This window comes from Myxine glutinosa, chromosome 12 (assembly GCF_964187855.1).
Source record: "Myxine glutinosa chromosome 12, kmMyxGlut1.1, whole genome shotgun sequence".
NCBI lineage: Eukaryota > Metazoa > Chordata > Myxini > Myxiniformes > Myxinidae > Myxine > Myxine glutinosa.
In genome coordinates, this window is record NC_136272.1 from 13,052,398 (window position 1) to 13,072,772 (window position 20,375).

Consider the following 20,375-nt stretch of genomic DNA (forward strand, 5'->3'; position numbering starts at 1 on the left):
GTCCCCTACCATCAGTCTGTCGTCCGGAAAACTGTTGGGGCAGCCTGCACGTATTGCACTGTGTGAATTATATAATTACCAACTCACGGTCTGAGGTAACTCGGCTAAAAATTATCCGATTTGCACCAAATAGAGTTCATGAATGATTTCACAGACCCCTACTTCTCACTAAAAGGAGAAAAAGAATGTAAATTGGAGTTAAAACAAGGAATATTAACAGCTTTGACTTACCGCACTCCAAATTATAGTCTGGAAAACTGTTGGGGAAATTCCAAAAGTTAAAAGTGCCATAACTTTGTCAAAAGTGATCGAAACGTCGTGAGGTTCGAACTTGATCTGTAACTTATCATGAGGAAACCATGTGCCAAGTTTGAAATCATTAGCATTAAGAGTTTAGACAAAAAGTCCGGAAAGCTGTTCTTTGCGTGACGGACGGACAGACGGAGGGCAAACCTATAGTCCCCTCCGGTGTACACCGGTAGGGGACTAATAATGTGTAAGTATTTTGCTGATGTCACATTTACATTCACAGTCATGTTTGATTTACAAGTATACCATCAACAGAGTGTATCAACAATAGGAAAACTAAGGGAAACTTTCTTCCAAGAGGAGGTTAAAAAGATTAATTTAAGTATCATCATTCCAGATAAAGTTCAATCAAACAAGATGTGCATGTGCCTTTCATGTACCCATCAAATTCGTTGGTATAATATTCAACATTTACTTTTTGTATACACGGTCAAGGCTCATGGAAGAGATAGAACCGTGAACGGAACAGGACGCAACAGAACAAAAGGAACTGTCGAAGGGGAAACGCTATTAGCAGGATTGAGGGACAAAATGGAGAGAGACTTGGACAAAAAAGGAATGTGGGGAGGAATGATGGATCGGGAGGACATATGTGCGTAGGACAAGGAAAACGAAGGGAAAATTGAAACAGGCCTTTTTAAATCTACAGGTGATTGGCTACACACAGTATGGCGATTATTATTACTAGGGCATGCCCGTACTATATCTATATCTAAAATTATATCCCCCCCCTCTATTTACATGAAATGGTTTGGTCCAAAGCGAACGGCTTGCGAGTGGTGACAATCCCCCCCCTCTATTTACATGCAATGGTTTGGTCCAAAGCGAACGGCTTCCGGAGTTTGGTAAAGAAATCGCCATCGCGTGCACAAACGCGCAGGAAAGCGAATGAATCGCAAATTCGTTTTTATTAGTTGTAAAACATAGTTTAACGCCAACATAGTTTGCAAACGTGAAATAAATGAATACGCTCTCAAATGTGCCATCCGAGGCAGAGTGTGCCCGCCACGTTCGGCACACGCGATCGTTCGCTGCTCTCTGATTGGTTGAATCGTTTTTTGGACATAGCTCGGTAAGTAATTGTCCGATTAATATGAAACCTTGAAAAGGCACATCCTCGGGTCCCCAGCAATATACCTGGCAAGTTAAAAGTATATCGGACCCGTGGTTGTCGAGAAACAGCGGTCACAGACAAACAAACGTACAGACAGACAGACAGAGATTACTGGAATTATAGATAGATTAGTCCCCTACCGGTGTACACCGGAGGGGACTATAGGTTTGCACGCCGTCCCTCCGTCCCTCCGTCCGTCAGTCCGTCAGTCCGTCAGTCCGTCAGTCCGTCACGCAAAGAACAGTTTTCCGGACTGTTTTTCTAAACGCTTAATGCTAATGATTTCAAACTTGGCACATGGTTTCCTCATGATAAGTTACAGATCAAGTTCGAACCTCACGACGTTTCGATCATTTTTGACAAAGTTATGGCACTTTGAACTTTGGGAATTCTGATAATTCTGATGATCCTTAACTCAGTGCCATTTTAAGTTTTAATTTCCTTTAAAAAAGATTTTCTCTGCAATAATAGGACCGATTGAGATCAAATTTTCACCATAGGAGGGACTCGGTCTGTAGAATATTTTAATGGTAATTATGACGTCACAGGTCACGTGGTTCGGGCGCCATAATGTTTTTCGTGAAAACACGAAAACCCCTTTTTCTCTGCAACGGCTAAACAGATCGAGGCCAAACTTTGCAGGCAGAATCGCACACCCATGACGAACAAAAAAGTCAGCGAGCATGACGTAATGCGTCACATGGTTTCAGAGTTATGACGTTTTTAAGCATGAACCGTTAAAACCGAGCCCCTCCCTCATTTTTGATCCAATCGAGGGGAAACTTCAGAGATCTGTTCCGCATGTCAGTCTACTAAAATGTCCTTTTGAAATTTGCGATAGGTCACGTGGTTTGGCAGATATCGTTAATTAAACGAAAATATTTTTTTTAAATGGATATCTCTTGAATCGCTTTATTGATCGACGTGAAACTTCATACTGTAGTAGAAGTCATGGAGAGTAACAAGTTTGCAAAATTTCAAGATGATTGTATGTACGGTCTGGAAGCTAGAAGTTGTTATTGCGTGAAGAAGAAGAGGCGTCAAGTGTGCGGATTTAATTGTTCATCACATGTACAGACTGAAGGGATCGTTGGACACGATCTCTCGTGGTCATTTTAACCTCAAATAAAATTCTAATTTAAGATTTGTCAATAGCTGAGGTATATTAACAAACCAATAAAACAGATTTGGTCAAATTCTGACTTTTTAACTCGATCGCATTTGACAGAGTTGTGACAAGCTGAGGAAGAAGAAACCTCGCATTGGCTTCTCCAATGTGCCATAAAAAAATGGATATCTCTTGAATCACTAGTACCCCAGACCGCGAGTTGGTAATAATTTCTATAATTCACACAGTGCAATACGTGCAGGCCGCTCCACGGAGCGACCTCGCGGGCTTATCAACGAGGCGAGCCGTGACACACGTGTCTCAGCATACCTCAGATCAAGTTTGAAAACCAGCATCAACCGTGCATAAATTTGCATATTCGATCATTTTTGACAAAGTTATGGCACTTTGAACTTTGGTAGGGGACATGTATTGCAGCGCAATACTCAGAATGCTTGTTTATAATAATGTTTCTTCTTTCAAAATAACTTTTGCATGTGAAACAGTAACGATTCTAATTTCTCGAGACACCATTGGAGGGTGTGAAAACTGCGATTAGGCTAAGGGTGACGAATTATATAAATTCCTTACATTCATAGTCCAAATTTGACCTTTATTTGTTTATAAAAAGCAACGTACTTTAAATATGTAGATGTATTATTTGTCATCGGATCCCTGCAGAAGTTTTGAGGCAGCACAATTACAGTCTACTTGGGAGGGAGGGGGTGGAGAAGGGGATCGTTAGGGAAGGGGAAGGGGGTGACGGGGAGAAGTTACTTTGAGTAACTTACTGTTACTTTGAGTTACTAATGTTACTAATGTTACTAACTACTAGTTAGTAACTAACTAGTTACTAACTTACTAATGAACTCAAAGTTACTTTGAGTGTTGGTAACAAAAACCCAAATTAATGTGCTTCTTGATTAATGCATGTGTTGAAAAACAAGACGAGGCCAAATGTGATCACAAAGAGGGAACGATGATCGAAGGACGTTCACATTCGACTGGTGCAAGATAGGGATGGATGTACACGGAATGGACCACTTACTGCACGACTGGCCACCTGTACCTCCAACACAAATTTTGAAGCAGACTGCGTGCGGATCTCATTTTGACTGAACACACGTGTGCATAGCTGGACAATATTGCGAAAAGCAATGTCTCGTTTTCGTAATAAACATGCAAGGCTATTTGTCAACAAGAGTAAAGTTGAGGTCAACCCTCGTCGGTGCAAGCAGATGTAAGAAGTACAGTATTTCGTACAGGTGTTAATACAGTCGCCTACCACTGTAGACCAAGAACTAAGAAGACATAATGAGAGGATTAGGCAGAGGGATAGAAAAGAGCGGAAGTTGCAAATGAAACAAATTGTAAGACCATCAACTCAGAAGAAAGAGTTTGCAGAATGACAGGTTGTCATGATCAATTGCAGTAGAGATGACAGGAATTACCCGGGAGTAATCGAGGCTCGAGGAACTAGGGCTGGTATCGACGTTTGCACGCACAAGTGCTGTGAGCAGCGAAACAGGTGGTGAGGGCGGTACCGGTTCGGCAGGACTGCGTGGTTTTGATGGAAGGCGTCCCCGCCGTCCCTTCAGGTTGTCGGTGCGCACAACTGGAATATAAAGGTTTAATCAAGATAAATTCATTTTGCCTTTTGCCTTTCCCATTCTTCTTGAGGCTCACTTCCTCATAAATCTAAGCAGACAGATTTATGAGGTGATGACATCTTATGGATTGCCTTAAATACAGGAATTTGTAATGTAGACTTAAATTCAAATAAATGACACAATATATAAGAATATAATTATTACATAGTATATGCATTTATAGGAACAGCATAATACCAATATTTGTCAGAAATATTGTCGTGCCGACATCCCCCACCTAAAACTGCAACTGGTTAAGCTTGGGAAGGAAGCTAGTGTCCCATGGATAGCAGGCTTATGTGGCTAAACTTGGATGAACTGATGCCTGCTTGAGTATACGACGTCATCTGTCATCTGTATTTCGTACATGTTCTAACATGCCGGTTGTAAAACACGATTATCACCAATTTTAATCCTCCAGGTATTGTTACATATTTATGTGAATGTATGTGAATTACTATTCAGGTCTTTGCTTATCAATGTGTAGTCGATTAAAGGTTGTTGTGATTAAAGGGTCAGGAGCCCTTCTGAGAAAAAGGAGACCGGAAACGGAAGAAGAAAAGACACGAGGTCCGAGAGAAGCGACGATTCTTCTTCTTCCTCGCCGAGCTCGGACGCGAGCGGTATCGCGATTGAGCAACGTAACAGAATCGGCGTGTAAAAGCCCGTCTGGCGAGAGGAGTTACCGGGACGTGTAACTACCCTTTGACACGTCAAGTCACTGTGGGTTCGTGCACGGAACCAAGCGTCCGGCACAGTTCGCCTCACCGTCTACAAGGCCGCGTACGGATCGCACGTTGGGCCTCGCGCGCTGGGCAAGCCGCGTGTTGCTTTGCCCGCTTTGCTTTACCCGCTTCGCTTGGCCAGGAGGTGTGCGCTGCAGCCGTTGTTCCCGGTACGGGACGTGCCCGGTGGAAGCACGTCAGGAAGGGTCCGTTCAACCGCCCACGTGCGGAGATCGAACTACAGGAGTACGGAGACATTGAGAGAGACATTGACCATGGAGGGAGTCGGGAGTGGGGCTCACGTGAGGAATGTATAAGATGGCCATCTTAGAGTTATGGTAGATGAGTTTACATCTTTGTACTATTGATTGCTGATTGTTGATGGTTGTTGATTGCTCGGGGAATATATCCTTGATTATTCCGGATCCTTGGTGTGGGGTTTTTTCTTGATGGGAATTCATATTGATTGCGTTACGAAAGCGCATACATAATAGATCTTTCTGGCGGAGTTCCTCTCATGGTCCGGGGGTCACCGAGACCAGGTAGTCACCGGGAGGACCACGTAACAGTATCCCGATTGAACCTAATTGTCGGCACGGCAAAAATGGTGGGAACTCAACACGCACACGCACAGCCTTAGAGAAATATATAATAATTTAATAAAGCACAATATGAATCACAAGACACGAAGACACACAATAAATAAAGCACGTTATTTATTAAACAAAGAAATTCCAGTTCCTCCCTCCCAGCCAACTGATCGCCCTTGCCCAATCATAGCCACAGGGGATCTGTCCATCCAGATGACCCCCCAAACATGGTTCAGGGGTTCTCCCAACCCTAGACACAGCAGACCATTCACCGTGGACAAATCATGAAGGTGTAATTCAGACCTCCCACCAATGACAGACCAGCAATGGTCTGAGTGTCTCACCCACCTCCCCCCCATCCACCCCATGTTGATGGATAGGACTGAGCCCTACCCCCATGTTAATGGACAGCTTGGGGGAGGAGGCAATTAATTTATCTCTCCCTTTGTGGTTCGGAGGGAAAAATTGCCGCATCACTCCTCCCCATTCACCTTTCCTCACCTAGTTCAACCTAGGAGACACAGGACAAGATAATCTTACACTATCTAGTCTAAAATCTGGGGGCTGTCCCCATGGTGAGCCGTATGCTGGACACTTGTCCCTCCCGATACGTATCCTTAATACATGGTCCATAAACCCTAAAAACTACGTGAATACACATATGGTACAAGGCTCCTTACCCCACAAACATAGGATAACCCCCATCCATGGACCTTAAACTTCCAACAAGGCCAGGCCTTAACACTTAAATGTTCATACAATTATTGTATCCATTAAATTAGAGAGCACTATGGAAGACCAGGCCATAACTCAACTAACCTAAACACAAACAATTTCAAAATCCCACCGATGTCAATAAACACAGTACACATTCAGAATTTACAGTAATCATTGCCCTGCGCAAATTCAGGTCTTCGGGAATGCAATGTTCCAGGGGTGGAGAGAGAAAAATAGCACAAAACACAGAACAGGCCTACCTTACTGAAAACAGTAACCACAATTTCAGTTTCTCATTGACTAGGTCCTCATTGACTAGATGTCACTTGCTCTAGCTTGGGTTAGTGGAGCCCAATCCCAAATTTTTAATCTACTCTAATCAATTGTATCAGCTCCATACCCTTCAAAGCATGGATCGACGTGCCTGTGACCAAGTGGTACCTTTCTCGCATCACACACACATTTTTACTTTATTTCCCTGCAAGGCCGTGGCATTCACATAACTGCATGAAAGTCAATAATTAGGCAGCCGAGAGATTCTAACTGCTTGTGGAGTCCGCACAAGGAAAACAAAGTCCAAACTCGAGAGAATCACAAGCTTCCCATGAATTCCATCTCCCAGCACCAACACAGCTCCATTGCTGTGTCCTCGCTGGAGGGGGGGTCACTGAAATGGCCTACAGGGGCATACACATGATCGCAAGGGGTCTTTCTACCTCCTGGCCCAGTAAACCTAACCCTCCTCACAGCAGATCCCCCATTTCCAGTCGCATGCTGGAGTAAAGGGAGGCGAGGCGTGGCGGACAATCTGTGCTCTCCCCGAGAGCTTGATCCACCTGCAGACACGCACAACCTCCCCACCCAAAAAAACTTACAACACAATGTTCTCCACCTGGCTGCCAACTGTTTCCACTACCACCTGCCATACAAGGTACAGGTGGGTTATATATGCCATGGCCTACACACACAAAATAACAGTGATATGACATTTCTTACACAACGACATGTTTCCACTTTAATCCTTTTCAACTCGGTACAACTCGGTGCTGGCTCTCATGGATGCCCTTAGCCCGCTTCCCATACCAATTCCCCGACACACCTGCATACAGGCAAAACTTGATGAGTCATGACAATAGGAATGGGTTTTAATTTTCATACACTCCAAATCTTCACTCGGGGGGTTGTTCAATATCAGTAGCCCGTGTTGTGCAGGTGCAGCCGATCTTTCCCCTTATCACTGCTAAATTAACCCAGAACCCATTTTCCAAAGCCAAGGGCTTTATATCTGGGTCAGATTATATGTGCCTACCTTGGCCTTGTCAAACTTTCATCCCAATTTAACAACTTAACTTTCCACAGATGTTTTGGTCTAGTCCTCCGATTGCAGCCATAATCATCTATCCACAGGGAACCAACATCCATAGAACAAACCCAGCCAGGTAGGTCATTTGTTCAGTGGTCCTCGAGCCTCAAGGAAAGGTTGGTGGCCCAACTGCCTGGCGGATTCCCTTTCAGGTCTCTGTGGCCCTCAGAGACACCACCACCAAAGTGTGACGCTGCAGAGACTGTCCATGTAGTCTCTCCCAGAACACCCTTAACAGCTCATCCCATAAGGACTACCTTGGACCTCTGGGATCCTTTGAGATCCAGGCCACTCAGCCCGAGACTGTGACTTAGGATGTACCCTGATTGGTGCAGACTGCCAGAGAGAACCGCCACTAAATTCCCTGCGTAGCCCTACTCAACCCAAGGCTTCCTGACATATTCCAATTTACCAGACGGATAATCTCGTATCATTCCACTGTTGGACCATCTCTTCTACCTGGCGGTACTGTTTGTCATCCAAACTACCCCAATGATGCTCCTGGTCATTATCTAACAAATCCACTCTTATACTTACACACTTCAGCTCCCACCCATATACTGTTTGGTTTTAATCCCTGATTTATCTTCTACCCCAACTGTTCTGATTGAATTCTATTCAATTTGGAGATCAATTTCCTCCTGCATAAACCTTGCCTTTGATCACATTATATTCTCCATTTGATGGAATTTACCAACTAATTTAACCTAACTGCTGAAATACAAGTTATTTTTTCCCCCAATTCAGTTCCCATTTCCACTTTTAATACCTCTTTGGTCTCTTCATCACTTCATTGCTACAATTTAATACATACCTATACACACACACACACACACACACACACACACACACACACACACACACGGACTCCACGGACACGTGTCCACGGACACGGACGGACACACATGGACGTTCGCGGTTCCAACATTTGCAGGTTCTGCATATTCGCGGTGAATAAAATGTGACCTACTTCTACATTCGCGGCCCTGTGTCCCGCGTATTAACGGGTTTTTGCAGGCACAAAAAAAAAATCCCACCCACTCACGGACTTACTTGGTAATTAGTTGATTATCCCTTTTCACCTATGGGTAGAGATCTCAGGTTGATATTGTTAGTATTTTCTGTTTAAGGAAAAAGCTTGGTTCACGGAGACGATCACAAACTCAACGCACCGGGAGAAGAGGGAGAGGGAAGAAGATTTTAGATGGGATATGACGTGTGGAATGGGGTTGCTTGGTTTCTTACATAATTATTTTATCTTTCATTTTATTTTTCGTGATTATTTAATTATATATCTATCGTTTAGTTTTAAGTCTCATGATTAATTTAGTCTGCACACGATTAATGTGCAACTCTCTCCTGTAATATGGAGTATATATTGTGCCAATCAGCGAGGCTAGTTCATGGAACATAAGTAAAAATAAACTTTTATTTTGAATCTACAATAAAGTGAAATTCCAACACAAGGCTGTGATACCAGTACGTTTAAGATTATGCAACTTAAATTATGTATAAAACCATTTCCAGCCACACATAAACCATTTCCCACTAGCTGTGCACATTACAGTTTTAAAAGCATCTTCCACACGCTTCACGCATAAAACAGCTGTACATGCTGTACATTCTTGGGTTTATTGATCTGGAGAAAAAATTTGATTGGGTTCCACGCGAAGTAGTGACATGTGCATTGAGGAAGTTAGGAGTGGAGGAATGGTTGATCAGAGTAGTGATGGCAATGTACGAGAGAGTGTGCACAGCTGTAAGGACGAAGGACAGGAACAGGAACAGTGGTGAGTTTGAGGTGAAGGTGGGAGTGCATCAGGGGTCAGTACTAAGTCCACTACTATTTGAAGCTGTGATGGAGGTGCTGGCTCAGAACGTAAAGGAGGGTTTACCGTGGGAGTTGTTGTATGCAGATGATCTGGTGTTGATTGCGGAAAGCATGGATGGACTGAAGGAGAAGATGAACAAGTGGAAGGAATGTATGGAGACAAAAGGTCTGAAGGTGAATATCGGAAAAACGAAGGTGATGGCAAGTGGTAAAGCATGTGGTGATGTGGAAATAACTGGGAAGTGGCCATGTGCTGTGTGCAGGAAGGGTGTCGGAGTGAACTCTATTCAATATACAATGTGCGCTGAGTGGGTTCATCAAAAATGTTTTGGTCTGAGAGGGTCATTAACCAGTGTGGCAGCTACATTCAAGTGCAAGGTGTGCACAGAGGGAGCTGCAGATGAAGGAAATGTTGAGTTGGATCTTGGAGACGGGGTGAAGATGGAGGGTGTGAAAACATTTTGCTACCTAGGAGACATGTTGAATGGAGAAGGTGGATCAGACTTGGCAACAGTTGCTCGAGTGAGATGTGCATGGAATAAATTTCGGGAACTGAGTGGTGTGCTGACGAGGAGGGGAGTGTCGTTGAAGCTGAAGGGAAAGGTGTATGCTGCATTGCTGCATGTGTGAGAAGTGTTATGATTTATGGGAGCGAGACATGGGTAATGAACGTAGAGCAGCAACGAAGGCTGGAAAGGGTGGAAATGCGAATGGTTCGGTGGATCTGCGGAGTATCGTTGAGAGAGAGGAAGACAAATGATGAATTGCGAAAGATGATGGGAATACAGCCTGTGATGGATGCTGTGAAGAGGAACAGGTTGAGATGGTTTGGTCATGTGTTGAGGAAGGATGAAAGTGACTGGTTGAGAAGAATGATATAAATGAATGTAGAAGGAAGTAGAGGATGGGGAAGACCTCGAGCAGGCTAAATGGCCTTAAAATGCCTGTTGTTGTTGTGTTGTATGCCATGTAAACCATCCGCCGCCACGCCATTCGACATTCGCGGTTTTTCGTAGGCCTATTTGCAGTTTGCTGCGACATTCACGACCCTGTGCTCCTCATTTTCACTGATTTTCACGCGTATTCGTGGTTTTTCATGGGATTTTTTATTTTCCCTTATGAATCACGAACTCCTGGGAACCTATCCCCCTTTTTCCACTGTAACAATGCCCCCACATTCACGGATTCAGCATTGTCCAGGAACATATCCCCCACAAATGTTGGGGTACGACTATACATACATACATATATATATATATATATATATATATATTGTTATGTTTGTGGGGTACTGATTGCTGTAGTACAGGTAGAATGTATAAATTAGCATGCTACGAAGGTCATAAAGAAGAAGAACCACCACCATGTAATCAGTGGGGAATTTGTTTAGCCCGAATGGCGGATTAAGGTGCATCTTCGTCCCCATTATGAAGAATGGGGCATGTTAACTATCTCAGGGATTATGTTAATTCCCTGTATGTCTTTCCCTCGGTGATTTACATCCTTTGTCCCTTATGGCACCGCACTAGATAGGTAGAGCAGGAATTTCCCATTAACTTCCCTTATGAACTGCTTCAAATAACAATAAAATCCAACCGGAAGCCAGTTCTGAGCACTGCCGATGGCACGGCAACCAGCTACATCACCACAGGGTCAGGCACGCCGAAAAGCCACACCTTGAGGAGACACCATTGGTCAGGGTTTTGATTGACAGGCGGACTGCGTCACGAAGGCGGACTGCGTGTTGAGTGGTGGAGAGCTGAGCCGGTGGTGTTGGCCTGCAGGGATTGCAGGAGAAGCACTGATGACGTGAGAGGTTGGCCGAGAAAAGAGGGAGCTGACGGACTCTTGGCCCTTTTGGTTCCGGACTTTGGTGGGAGACGGCTGTGCACTGACATTTCTCTCTTCATTGGGCTTCGTCGCAGCGGCCGTGTTCCGGGACCTTGCTCGTCGGTCGGTCGTAAAGAGGCAGAGCGCCAAGAACAAAGAGCCGCGGTTTCCATGCCGCATTCATGAGGACGGGCACGGCTGGGGAGCAGGCTGAACGCCTGCTCGTTCGCCTCGTGCGGGAGGCCTTCATTGAGGCCTCGTGAACATCAAGGCCTTCTTCCCACCAAAGCAGAAGCGGCATCGGCCCTGCGCATTCCGGGACCCGTTCACAGACCGACGAGATCCCACGAGCCGATCTGAGATAAGTCCCACTAATAAGCACACCTCTTTATTTTATCCAACGTTATTTTATCCCTTTGTGCTTAAGTCTGGTGTGGAGGATCCCATAGGAACATTGTTATCGGTATTTTCTTTTAATAAATCCTTTTGTTATTTTTCGACATTTTAAATCCGTTTTCGTGTGAGTTGTTTTTTGCAGGTTTGGGAACTGCCAGCGGAGCACAGGTAAGACCCTTCATCCCTCCACTCCCCTTTCTTTCCCCGCGTATATTAAGTCCACATCAATAAATTGAGAGACTACGTTTTCAGTCAACAACTCGAATACCGTGCATTTTTTTTTTTGTAAATAAATAAAAGTGAAAGTGTGTCTGTATGTCTATGTCCGGTAAGTCCTACGACACCCTTGGGTCATTGATCGCCACCAAATTTTCAGGGTATACTCAAGGGGTCCCTACTTAAGATTTTCCATGAAATATTTTACAAAATACATCAATAATACTTGGAATTTTTTTGATTCCCCATAGCTGTTATTACAGACTTGGCATTTAATATGGAATATTTTTTTGTGGGGGTGAACTTACTTTTCAAGATGACTTAGAACCAAAAGTTCATTGGAATTATGTTGAAATTATTCTAGATTTTGTTAATGTGACCTTTAAAAGAAGCAAAAACCACATTTGACATTTCGAAGCAAATAAATTGATCCTTGAAAGTGATGTAAACCGATATCGAACTCAATTCACGGACAGTACTGTGTTAAACTTCTGTACGTTTTCCAGAAGTATCTCTTTATTTTGCACATTAGCCAAAAAAAATTTAAACAAAAGTTAAATTACAACTGGGATGACGGACAGTAAAATTACAGTTCAGTACTTCGTGTAACCCCCACGAGCATTCAGGAGAGCACGTACACGTCGAGGCATGCTGTTCACGAGATTTGCCAAGGTTTGGACAGGAATCGCTTGCCATGCAGTTACAATAGCCTGCTGCAATTCACGCACAGAGGCAGGCTGCTGGTCCAAATTGTCGATTTGACACGTTAATTCTGCCCACAAGTTCTCTATCGGATTCATATCCGGGGACATGGCAGGCCACTCCATATGCTCTACACCACGGTCAGCAAGAAAGTTTTGGATCATGCGAGCACGATGAGGCCGTGCATTGTCATCTTGGAAGACAAAGTTTCCTCGAAAGGCCGCACGAACAAATGGAAGCAATGTTTCTTCCAGAATGGCCCTGTACTTGAACTGGTTCAGGTTTCCATTCAGAACAACCAGGTCAGTTTTGCCCCCTGCATGAAAAGCAGCCCAAACGGTCACCCCACCACCTCCAGCTTGGACTCTTGGCACTATACAATCTTCGTTGTAGGCTTCATGCACTTGTCTGCGCACTCGGACGCGGCCATCTTGACGATACACCAGAAATCTAGACTCGTCACTGAAGATCACATGATTCCAGTGTCCTGGCTGCCATTGACGGTGCTCTCTGGCCCACTGCAATCGGCGCCGGCGGTGTTGTCTGGTCAGAAGTGGCTTTCTCAGGGAACGCCTGGCACGATAGCCTGCTTTAACCAGTCGTTGGTCGACTAGTCTTCTGGATACAGGCACATTTGTCAGTTGCTGCCACTCAGCCCTAAGCCGATTAGCTGACTCGGTACGGCCATTGCGGACTAACCGGTGCAGCTGGCGATCATCCCTCCTTGTGGTTCTGCGGGGACGTCCTGGCCTCGGTATTGGAGTAGGGACACCCCTCTGAGCATTTCGTTTCAGGATCTTTGACACCTGACCTTGAGTGATACCATACTGCCAAGCAATAGCACGCTGTTTCATGCCGGAATTTCGTAAAGCCACCACTAAATGACAAACAGCATTGTCGAGTTGACGGACCACCTCCAGGGGAAGCGGCAATAACTTTTGTAGATGTGCAGCAGTTGTTTTCCACTAATACAGAACGCAACAACCCTTATATTCCCGATTGTGAAGCCAATCGTCAAATGTACCTGTCCGTACATTTTGTCACGCCACCTGTGATATAATCCTGTTATTTACTTCTTGCTGCGACAGACAATCAGTGACATGGTTCTTTTAACAAATAAATCACCGAAGCATAAAAGAAACTCACCAGATTGATATACCGAGTTCAGAAAGTAAACCCAAGTCAAGAAAAAAATAATATTCCATATTAAATGCCAAGTCTGTATTTGGTTATTTCTCCATTGTGGTGGACCAGTCCAATCACTGTCTGGTAACTAACTACTCCGAGACCAAGGACCATATATAAATAGGAAGGATAGATAACTCCTATTACACACGTACGAGCCAAATTGGAATAGTCTCCCTTTTAGATGTCCCACGAGCAACCAGATTACATGATATTTCATTACCTGTACCATAGTGGCATATGATACCAAAAACCAAAAAGTGGAATAAACAGCATTTTATATCACTTTAGACCCTTTTAGACCTATTAAGAACCTTTGGACCCCTTACACCCATTAAACCCGAACTACTATTGGATATGGGTAATGTAGATAACTTTTAGACCACCTTTACACCTTTTGATCCCTTAGACTCTCTAGCCTAGACCAAAGATTCTTAACGTCTGGTTCGCGGACTGCTGCTAATCTGCGGTAAGAAAAACTACCGGTCTGCGGATTAATGCCAGAAAATGGTTTTATTGCCACTCACCTGCTAGCGACGCCTGACAAATCTATATTTAATGGAGTCTGACGTCCATCTGCGCAAGGACCGGGCTATACCGCACTATACAGGCATCGCACAATGCTTAGTGAGCATGCCAATGAAGGGAAGATTCATCGAATGGGACTACTCACATCATCAATGGAGCAAATGTATATATGTATCATCTACTCCAGCGGCAGATCCAGGATTTTTGAAAGTGAGGGGGGTGGGAGGTAGGGTCCAGAAATGAAAGGAACATGGTGCATACTCGCTTGGATGCTACGAGCGTGGAGCCATCAATGGGTGGGGCTTGGGGTCCACTCAAGGGGCCCGGAAGCTTTGGGATTTTAAATGCTCTCAGGTATGCTCTGAGCATCTGCTGACCACATTGACTACATGTTGAGAGGGGTGGGGGGTTTCAATTGTAAAATACATGTTATTTGTTAATTTTGATGTAAATGAGATGGAACCTTTATAGAGCTTTGTCAACTTAAAGTGAAACCACTTCCTCAATCTTTTTGTAATTTACTCCGAAACAAAACGTTTTTATTGTAGTAATTAAATTGTAGAATCTGAATTCATTCAGGAACTCCAAGGATGGACTCCAATTCATGAATATTCATGAATAGTATAATGTATGTAGCAATCCGGAACAGTTCCTCCTCATGCTGTGTATGTTTGTGAATATACAGCGAGCGGTTCTAATTGCACTTTCCATGTATATATTGATACACACGAGCGAAGAACCTGCTCCAAGCCTCCGACCAAACCTAAGGTTTGATCTGATCTTGGGCGCCATGATGGCATATGGTGTAGCAGAGCAAGAGGTAGGATTATTTTTTTTACCGGTAAGGAGTACAATGACGAGTTTTCAAGTCGTTCAATCAGGTACTTCATGTGGGTGACGTCAGAGGCAGCTAAACGAGGCAATTTCCAAAAGGAGCTAAAGTGGGAAATTATTTAAATAAATATATATATCTATATCTATATATATATCTATATATATATATATATATATACACATATATATATATATATATATATATATATATATATATATATATATATATATATATATATATATATATATGTAGCGGTTACCGCTGGATTCACACAATCGCCTTGCACCGGCCAGAACACGGCCAGACGCGCCTCTCCCGGGCATGCCCGGACTCTGTTCCCGGGCACGCCCGAACCTCCCGGGCACGCCCGGTGTCGTCTTTCCCGGGCATGCCCGCTCTCGCCTTTCCAGGGCTCGCCCAGAGCGTCCGGGCATGCCCGCTATCGCCTTTCCAGGGCTCGCCCAGAGCGTCCGGGCATGCCCGCTATCGCCTTTCCAGGGCTCGCCCAGAGCGTCCGGGCATGCCCGCTATCGCCTTTCCAGGGCTCGCCCAGAGCGTCCGGGCATGCCCGCTATCGCCTTTCCAGGGCTCGTCCAGAGCGCCCGGGCACGCCCAGCCTCGACTTGCCAGGCCGCAGCCAAACACGCCCGGGCAGGTCCAGACTCGCCTTTCCAAGGCTCGCCCTTGATACCCGGGCATGCCCGGTATAGCTTTTGCCGGGCAAACTTCCCGACATAAATGTGTATATATATTGCTGCCCGATAAACGGGCTTGTCAGAATACCTGAGCTGTTTTGTTTCAATAAAGCAACTCGGACGAATTCCGTCTTTGGTCGCGTCAATTCTTTCGACTCGCGTTGGAGCGCAGTTCCTTCATTGGTGACCTACCGACATGGATACGGCAGTGACGCTTAAACTGCCTACCTTCTGGGAGGCTCACACGGATGTTTGGTTCGCTCAGGCGGACTCTCAGTTCGCCCTGCGAGGCATCACCGCGGACAACACCCGCTTCCACCATGTTGTGGTGGCGCTCGGTTCCGCCACCGCGGCCCGCGCCTTGAGCCTCCTCCAGCACCTGCCGGCTGCTGACAAATACGACGCGCTGAAGACACTCCTCCTCGACGCTTTCGCCCTCTCACCGGCAGCACGCGCACGGCGCCTGCTTGACCTGCCCGAGCTCGGCGACACGCACCCGTCCGAGCGCATGGACTATATGCTCTTGTTGCTCGGTGAGCACTCTCCGGATTTTCTGTTCCGCGAGCTGTTCCTTCGCCAGCTGCCTCACCCGGTACGCCTCGCCCTGGCTGGCACGTTGATCACGGATTCCCGCGCCCTCGCCAGGGAAGCCGATAAGATCTCCTCGGCGGGCCAGCACATCGGCGCGGTTACCTGGAGCCCGCCGCCGTCCGAGGCGACGCCCACGACGCCCGAGCGCCCTGCGCGGTTGGAGGCCGAACTGCCGGTGCAACTGGCGGCCGCCACGCCGCACCGCCCGCTTCCGACACGACGGCCGGGGCCCCCACCTGACCGGGCGTGGTGTTATTACCACGCCAGGTTCGGACACAAGGCTCGGACGTGCCGGCCCCCGTGCACTTTCGGCAGGTCGGGAAACGGCCGGGCCGGCGTTCATTCCCAGCCATGGGCGCCGGCCACTCGGGCAACTTGCTGTTTATTCGGGACAAAGCGTCTGGGCGGCGTTTCCTGTGCGACACCGGCGCCCAACTGAGCGTCATACCCGCCTCCGAGCAGGACAGGCTGGACGCAGTTTGCGGCCCCTCTTTGGTCGCTGCTAATGGCTCGGCCATACGCACTTTCGGCCCACGCATCGTCACCCTCTGCTTCGGCAGCCAGCGCTTTCAATGGACTTTTGTTACCGCCAGCGTCCCCGTGGCTTTGCTGGGCGCCGACTTCCTCTGCGCGCACGGGCTGCTGGTCGACGTCAAACGACGTCGCCTTGTCCATGCCGAGACCTTCAGCTCCCTGGCGTGCACAATAAGCAGCTCCGCACCGACCGAACTGGCATGCGCCCTCCCGGCAACGAACGAGTTCGCTCGCCTGCTCGTGGAATTCCCGGCCCTCACGCGGCCGACGTTTTCGGCCGTCGCGGTGCGGCACGGGATCGAGCACCACATACCCACTACGGGCCCGCCGGTCTACGCCAGGGCCCGCCGCCTCGACCCAGCCAAGCTCGCCGTGGCGAAGGCCGAATTCGACGCGTTGGAGCACCTCGGCATCGTGCGGCGCTCCGATAGCGCGTGGGCCTCGCCACTGCACATCGTGCCAAAGCCGGGGGGTGGGTGGCGCCCGTGTGGCGACTACCGCCGTCTCAATGACGCTACCACCCCCGACAGGTACCCGATCCCGCATATTCAGGACTTTTCCGCCCGTTTGGCGGGACGGGTCATCTTTTCGAAAATTGACCTGATACGGGGCTACCACCAGGTACCTGTCCGGGCGGCCGACGTCCCGAAGACGGCCGTCATCACGCCGTTCGGCCTGTTCGAATTTTTGCGGATGCCGTTTGGCCTCAAGAACGCGGCCCAGGCGTTCCAGCGCTTGATGGACGGCGTGCTGCGCGACCTGCCGTTTCTTTTCGTCTATCTGGATGACATCCTCGTCGCCAGCACGTCCCGCGCCGAGCACCTCCTCCACCTCCGAACACTGTTCGGTCGCCTCAGCGAGCATGGCTTAATTGTCAACCCGGTCAAATGCCACTTCGGCGCGACGACCGTTGACTTTTTGGGCCACCGCATCACCAAGACCGGGGCCGTGCCGCTGCCGACCAAGGTCGAGGCCATCACCACGTTCCCGCGTCCCCGTTCCATCAAGGCCCTCCAAGAGTTCCTCGGCATGGTGAATTTTTATCACCGATTCGTGCCCCGCGCTGCTCAGCTCATGCGGCCCCTTTACGAGGCCCTCCGGGGCAAGCCGGCCAAGCATGACATTGTTTGGTCCGCGACCATGGACGCGGCCTTCGCCAGCGCCAAACGGGCCCTCGCCGACGCAACGCTGCTGGCTCACCCGGTGCTCAACGCGCCCATCGCCCTCACTACGGACGCCTCCAACTACGCGGTGGGCGCCGTCCATGAGCAATGGGTGGACGGGGTTTGGCAGCCACTCGCTTTTTTCAGCCGGCAACTCCGGCCGAACGAGTTAAACTACAGCACGTTCGACCGCGAGCTGCTCGGGCTATTCCTGGCTGTTCGCCATTTCCGACACCTCCTGGAGGGCCGCCCGTTCACGGCTTTCGTCGACCACAAGCCGTTGGTCTACGCAATGGCTAAGGTCACGGAGCCGTGGTCGGCCCGCCAGCAGCGCCACCTCTCCGCCGTGTCGGAGTTCACCACAGACATCCAGCACGTCGCCGGCAAAGACAACGCCGTGGCCGACTGCCTTTCGCGGGCCAGCGCGAACGTGGTCCACCTCGGCGTGGACTTCGCGCTCATGGCGGCCGACCAGACCACCGACGCCTCGGTGCAGGCACTCCGCGCGGCGGACACGGGCCTCCGCCTGGCCGACATCCCCTTCGCGGGCACCGTCCTGCTCTGCGACATCTCCCAGGGCCAGCCTCGCCCCATCGTGCCCGTTTCCTGGCAGCGCCGCATCTTTGCCTCCATCCACGGCCTTTCTCACCCGGGCCGGAAAGCTTCTCAGAAGCTGGTGTCGGCGCGTTTCGTCTGTCACGGCCTTCGACGAAACATCCGCGACTGGGCCAACGCCTGCACGGCCTGCCAGCGAGCCAAGGTCCACCGCCACACCCAGGCCCCGCTGGCACCTTTCGCCGTGCCTGAACGGCGTTTCGACCACGTCCACGTGGACCTGGTGGGTCCCCTGCCCCCCTCGCGGGGGTTCACCCACCTGCTCACCATGGTGGACAGGACCACCAGGTGGCCGGAGGCCGTGCCCCTCACCTCCACCACCACCGCCGACGTGGCGCAGGCGTTCATCGCCACCTGGGTCGCGCGCTTCGGCGCACCAGCGGACATCTCGTCCGACCGCGGCCCACAGTTCACGTCTGAGCTTTGGGGCGCGGTCGCCCGTTCGTTGGGGGTCACGCTGCACCGCACCACGGCCTACCACCCCCAAGCCAATGGGTTGTGCGAGCGGTTTCACCGCTCCATGAGGGCCGCACTCATGGCCGGCCTTCAGGACGGTTGGGCCGACCGGCTGCCGTGGGTCCTTTTGGGCCTTCGCACGGCCCCCAAGGAAGACCTCCAGGCGTCGGCCGCCGAGCTCGTCTACGGCCAGCCGCTCCGCGTCCCGGGCGAATTCGTGCCCGACGCTACCAGTCCCTGGTCCGCCGCTCGCCAGCGCTCGGACCTCCAGGAGGCCGCCCGACGATTTGCCCCCGTGCCGACGTCCCGCCACGGTGGCCCCCAGTCCTACGTCCCCCCGGCGCTTCGCACAGCGGAGTACGTCTTTGTGCGTCATGACGCGCACCGAGGGCCACTCCGGCCGCCGTACGACGGGCCCTTCCGGGTCCTGCGACGGGGCGACAAGTCTTTCATCGTCGACTTCGGCGGCCGGCTGGACCGGATTTCTGTGGACCGCCTCAAACCGGCGCACATGGACGTCGACCGACCACCACGGTTGGCCCTTCCTCCGCGGCGAGGCCGCCCCCCGTCCACAGTTCCCCCCACTCGACCACCCACCACCACGTCGGACCCCTCCCCACGACCCTCCAGGGGTCGCTTCGGCCGGGTCATCCGGACCCCCTTAAATTGACCCTGCCGGTGCAGGTCGATTCTGGATGGGCGTGTGTAGCGGTTACCGCTGGATGCACACAATCGCCTTGCACCGGCCAGAACACGGCCAGACGCGCCTCTCCCGGGCATGCCCGGACTCACTGTTCCCGGGCACGCCCGAACCTCCCGGGCACGCCCGGTCTCGTCTTTCCCGGGCATGCCCGCTCTCGCCTTTCCAGGGCTCGCCCAGAGCGTCCGGGCATGCCCGCTATCGCCTTTCCAGGGCTCGCCCAGAGCGTCCGGGCATGCCCGCTATCGCCTTTCCAGGGCTCGCCCAGAGCGTCCGGGCATGCCCGCTATCACCTTTCCAGTGCTCGTCCAGAGCGCCCGGGCACGCCCAGCCTCGACTTGCCAGGCCGCAGCCAAACACGCCCGGGCAGGTCCAGACTCGCCTTTCCAAGGCTCGCCCTTGATACCCGGGCATGCCCGGTATAGCTTTTGCCGGGCAAACTTCCCGACATAAATGTGTATATATATTGCTGCCCGATAAACGGGCTTGTCAGAATACCTGAGCTGTTTTGTTTCAATAAAGC

At 49.4% G+C, this 20,375-nt stretch overlaps 1 protein-coding gene across 4 annotated transcripts in view; it reads right to left on the minus strand.

The window, feature by feature from the left end:
- Positions 1–20,375, minus strand: part of LOC137438203 (putative nuclear hormone receptor HR38) — a 53,789-nt gene that overhangs the window by 7,433 nt on the left and 25,981 nt on the right. For all 4 annotated transcript variants that reach the window (XM_068133252.2, XM_068133251.2, XM_068133254.2 and 1 more), the window contains one exon: positions 3,983–4,146. In XM_068133252.2, the coding sequence (XP_067989353.2) occupies positions 3,983–4,146 (164 nt within the window). The remainder of the gene's footprint in view (positions 1–3,982; positions 4,147–20,375) is intronic.